General features: G+C 35.9%; 1 protein-coding gene across 1 annotated transcript in view; it reads right to left on the bottom strand.

The window, feature by feature from the left end:
• The window catches only part of LOC106525012 (nuclear factor of activated T-cells, cytoplasmic 1), a gene marked incomplete in the record, with an annotated part of 96,572 nt that overhangs the window by 63,470 nt on the left and 27,648 nt on the right, over positions 1-5,454 (bottom strand). The window contains 2 exon segments of the mRNA XM_014019110.1: positions 670-810; positions 1,787-1,959. Of these exon segments, the coding sequence (XP_013874564.1) occupies positions 670-810; positions 1,787-1,959 (314 nt within the window).

The raw sequence follows: 5,454 nt of genomic DNA, 5'->3' as shown, positions 1-5,454 counted from the left end.
CTATCTATCTATCTATCTATCTATCTATCTATCTATCTATCTATCTATCTATCTATCTATCTATCTATCTATCTATCTATCACAATACAGTGCAAAGATACCCCTCAACCAGGTTTTTGTTTTAATTTTGGTGGGTGGAGTCAAAGAAGTGATCATTATGATAAATCAATATGCAGATGTGATGAGTAGTCTTTCTTTCACCCACACAAGGAGAAAACACACAGACCAATAAAAAGAAGAAGACCTCTAAACATTGGCAGTCACAGCAACCAAGTGAAGAGAGTCAGAGAAGAGAAGGCTATGAAAAGTCAGTGAGCGAGAAGGTTAACTGTCAAAAACAGGCCAGTAAGGGAAGAGGGGACAGCCAGGAAGGGAGTGAAAGTGAGAAAAAGAGATATTGCGCATGGGCTGGTTGTGATTCATTCCTTCACTTGGGGCAAACACCAATGAATAGGCAATGGAAACTTCAGCAAATGTAAATGCGCTTTGGTTAAAAATATAGTGGGCTAATGTGCACCACATGTTGCTTGCTGGCAAGTGTTGCTCTATTTTGACTGGAAGAAAGTCTAAGAAAGCCAAGTGGGGAAGAAAAAAATAGACACTGGAAAGAGATATCAGAAGGGAAATGAAAATGTGAATACAGTCTGATAAGGTTTGACTGTACTTTACCTTGAGCCTTTTCCACAAACACCACCTTGGACTCAGGGAGGAAGTTGAGACCACTCAAAAGCATCATTTTGCCTCCAGTAGCAGGGTAGCTGTTCATGCTCTGCTTCTCCACCAAAGGAAGCTCTTGAGCTGAGCGTTGAGCTACAGAAAGACACACACAGACACATGAACACACACAGTTTCAACACAGAGTTCAAATCCACATCAACACACTCACTGATCACAATCTACTTTGAATAGGATGTGTCCACGACATGACACGACCAGTAGAAGAGCAGCTTTTCATTATACAAACAGGCTTATCAAATTTATTATGATGATTTCATGACCCCTAGCTAAGATCTTCTCAGCCAACAGCTGCTTTAAAAATGACATTAAACAAGGCGTAAGACTGATAAAAATAACCAGTTCATGGTCAGATCTTTAGTCATTATTTCCATCATACAGCCTGCAGCCAACCAACTGTCTCTGTTGTTGTTAAACTGAGGCAAACTTTGACCTCTGGAAATGGTGTCATCATTCAGAGCCAGGTAATTGCACTGCATACTTATTATTACACACTTATGAATTGTATCTAACAAATTACACAAAAAATGTGTAATGAATAAAAACAATGTGACAGTGAACCAACTTTAATTGACTTAGACTTTCAACCTCAAACTATAATGCCAGCTCTGTATCATTTCCTTGCTTTCATTATAGTTTTTTGGTGCGCAAAAATAGCATCACACCTCTGCACACAAGTGAAGGACAAAGAAACAGAAGTTTCTTTCAATGAACCCATTCAAATGCGCCAACAACCGGTGCTGGCAAAGGACTTTTGTGGAACCTGTGCTAATAATGTGGTTTTACCACAATAACTAGTGCATTCAGTCTTAAACTTTGAATTTAGGAAAGACAACACATGTGTTTGGCATCATGTATAGTCCATCTATTGCCAAGGCAAATCCCTTTATTATATAAACCTTATTGGGTCCAGAAGTATTGAATTTGCTCCAGCAGGTAATAAAATAGTAGCCTATTTTATTGGATTACAACAATAGGTTCTACTTTTAGTCTAAGTGGATAGCCAAGAAAAAAAAAACAGTTTGTGTGTGTGTTAAACTCTTAGACTTACAGCATTCAATGGGGTTTGAAGCAACCTGGAGGGACACCGTCCTGTCATTGGGCTGGTTGATGTGGACACGAAACACCAACCTCACACGGGTGTTTTTCCGTCCAATGTCTGTTTCTCCTTTACGTAGCTCAATGTCTGAATTGCGCAGCTTCAGGATTCCTGCACAATCGATTCTAGTATCATGGTACATAAGCAAAATAAATAAATAAATAAATATTGTATTAATAACATCATTGTCATTTATGCAAAACTGTCTAGCAAATGTCTAAAGTCCCTCAATGGTGGTGCCCCTGACAGAAGGTCCAGTTGGTACCTAAAATGATTTTGCTATTAGAGTATATCAATCCTGCTTTAACCTTTTTTTTTAACAATTCAGTAAATGCAGTTTGAATTTAAACTGCTGCTAATCATTGCCACGTGTATCAACAAATCCTTCCCTAAGCTGTCTGACTTTACTTACTTCATTTTACAATTTGGGAGGTAAATGGCTAAAATTTCTTTCCTTTTATTTGGTGGGAAAAAAACTTGCAGCCATGGTCTTTCATAAATTTAAACAAAACTAGTGTGGCTGGTAAAAGTGAGTGAAAACAAATGGGATTTGGTTTGGCATTTAAGTAATTTTACATGGTAGATTTTTGGGCACTATTCCTGGAACATGGCATATTTTTTATTTTTATTTTTTGTTTCCTAACTTTGGTTTGCGCAATCTGAATGAGAAAAAACTTCACTGAGAAGTCTTGCTGCCACTCCTTATCATAGTTGCATGATCTGCTGTTTTATTTTGCACTTATTTCCATAAAAATGTGAGCTGATTGACCACACAAATCAAACAAGATATGTTTCATGCATTTAAAACCATTAAGAACCAAGGGAGGTTTAGTTTGTGCTCTAAATAATATGTCCAAATGTAATTGAGTGCATTTAATAATTCTAAACAATCTTGGTATCAAAATAAAGCAAACCCTTGGGAGATTTAATTGTAAGTATTGCAGCAGCTGCTGTTGCTTCAGAGATAGTGAGGATGGAACATTGATGTTTTTCTGCATTTTTTAGTATATAACTCTTTTCAAAACATGAATTAGGCTAAAAACTTTTGGAAACCATAAATTCACAGGTTGATATTACCTGTGCAAGTTTTCATGCTGCTGAAGTAAGCTACAGAGGTTTTACTAAAGAACTCTGTGTTTTTTCATTTGGAACAGGATGGACCAATTTGGAAACATCAAAGAAATCTTAGGTTTTTAATTGCAAAAATGTATTATTTTTTCTTAAATGCCTGATAAAACTTGTTTTTAATTGTTAATATCTAAATTACCTATACAATTGTTTTTCACACTATTCTAAACCAATGAAAAAATGTTATTTTTGACTCCAACTATAGCATAATAGCTAAAAATTAAGTTTTCTAAAAACAACTTTCAAAACACTTCACAACACAAATTGGTATCCCTGGCTTGAATTTCTACAAATAAAAATGATCAAAATACAGATTTGCTCTAATGCGTTTACAGTTCACTGTTTGTGGTTTTAACTGTATTTGGTGGATGTTGAAATATTGTATACCCAAGATGCTGATGTTTCTGTGGATACTGCATGTCTATGTTTAACAAATGATGGAAATGGAAAACAGGAAGTACAATTGTGCCCCCTATACTGGTGGCATGGGGCTCAAGAAGGAAAACACAGATTTACAAATGCAGATAAATTTCTGAACATCCTTTCATTAGAGAAATTAGAGAATCATCCAATGAAAATCATTATTGATTTGATTCTTTAGCTGTCTCCTTTCTCAGCAACATGGTCTCACTCCTGACTCATCACATATTGACGCTTGGTCAGGTACCATCTGCGTCCAGTTTTGATGCATCGGGTAACCCGCTCGCATCAGTTATTGACGCCCGCAGCCTTTCCAGGTTGCGCCACATAGGAGTCTTTGGGTTGGGGGTCTGTGGTTAATATTAGGGATCAGGAGTAATGGATCATTTTAGGTATTGTTACCTGGAGCGTCAAAACTGGACGAAGATAGTATCTGACCATGCATCAATATGTGACAATTTGGAAGTGAGAATGGGCTGTCCTCAGATGTTCAACTGGATTTAGATCAGGTCTCAGAAAATCACTTCAGAACAGTTCAATGTTAGTTTTCAGCTGTTCTTGGGTGTTCTTAAATGTGTAATTTGGGTCATTATCCAGTTAGAGAATCCATGCTCTGCGACTCATACTGAGCTTTCTTTCACTAGGCAACATGTTTTGCTTTTGAAGGCCTTAATTGTCTTGATAATTAATTGCATCCTGCACAGGCTCAGAACATAAAGTAACGTCTGAGCTTCACTGTAGGTGCAACGTTTTTTTTTTTTTTTGTGTGTGTGTGTGTGTGTGTGTGTGTGTGTGTGTGTGTGTGTGTGTGTGTGTGTGTGTGTGTGTGTGTGTGCAGCATTTCCCTTGCAGGTCTGTGAATAAAGAGTTAATGGAACTTACAGTAGCTCCAGGTTTGTCTAATCTATCCACTGGACATTTTCCAGATGGATAAATGTATTGTATGGTTTTTCATAAGGTAGATTCAGTTAAGAAATGCACATATGATGATTTTATTTTGAGAATAACAAAAAAAAAACTGGAGCTGGCTGAAAGTATGGGTGCCGTTTTCTATTTTCTTCATCCCACACAGTAAATAAATTATTGCTGGCACTAAAGCAGAGAGACAGATGTTGTTATCAGGGTGGCTGTTGAACATCTCAGTGGAGGGTGACAGTTAGTCTTTTTTTCATCTTTGTTAAAAGATCAAAGGAAATAAGAAAGGAACTTTCCCTCCTCTGCTTTTAATCTGAGGGCAAATGACAAAAATGAGAAAAAAACATACTTCCTTTTCAGGAGTAATTATATATATATATATATATATATATATAAATATAAACACATCTCTGCTATTTTTTTGAATTTTCAGAAAGTATTAAAATACAGATTACATTTGATAAAACTAAATCAACTGCAGTTAAGAGGTAATGGCCTTATATAACGCTCAAGCAGTGGATTATCCGTAACATAGAGTTCTGGGCCTAAGTCCAAGAACTTAGTCTGAAAGAAACCCCAGGACAGAAACTACTGCATGGATACACTTCGAGTTCTTCAATTCTGGAGAGAGAGTGAGGAGAATAAGCTTGTTGCCTGAGTCTAATAAATTGCAAAGTTTAGTACATTGTCAATGATAAGGCATAGATATATTAAATACAAAACATTTTGTTTGTTTTTTTAAAGCACTTCCCACTTCTAGAGGTTCAAACAATGCTGCTTACTGGGTTAGCTGAAGTATTTAAAGCAGACTGACATAACAATAAAAATATTTAATGTTTTCTTTTTCAAAGTTATTTGGCTTTCTATGGTATAAAACATTCTTTATTAAACTTTAGCTCTTTGTTCTCAAATTAATAGTTTAGAGCTTTCATAGTGGATATCTGTGTAAAGTTTCTTAAAAAATAATTGCATCTGTTGTAGATAGCTTATTAAACAGCCTCATTTTAAAGAAAAAAGAAATAAATCGGAATGTTCAGATGACTATTTGCTTCTTCAAATGCAGCTAAGACTAAAGTGGATTTCTGCCATCTTAAAACTCCAATCTCAGTTTTTTTCATCAGTTAATAAAATAACTAAATAATAAGAAATTATTATTA

This window comes from Austrofundulus limnaeus, unplaced genomic scaffold, assembly GCF_001266775.1.
Source record: "Austrofundulus limnaeus strain Quisiro unplaced genomic scaffold, Austrofundulus_limnaeus-1.0 Scaffold209, whole genome shotgun sequence".
In the NCBI taxonomy this organism is placed as follows: domain Eukaryota; kingdom Metazoa; phylum Chordata; class Actinopteri; order Cyprinodontiformes; family Rivulidae; genus Austrofundulus; species Austrofundulus limnaeus.
Note: the sequence above shows the minus strand (reverse complement) of the source record. Positions and strands in the feature narration are given on the sequence as shown.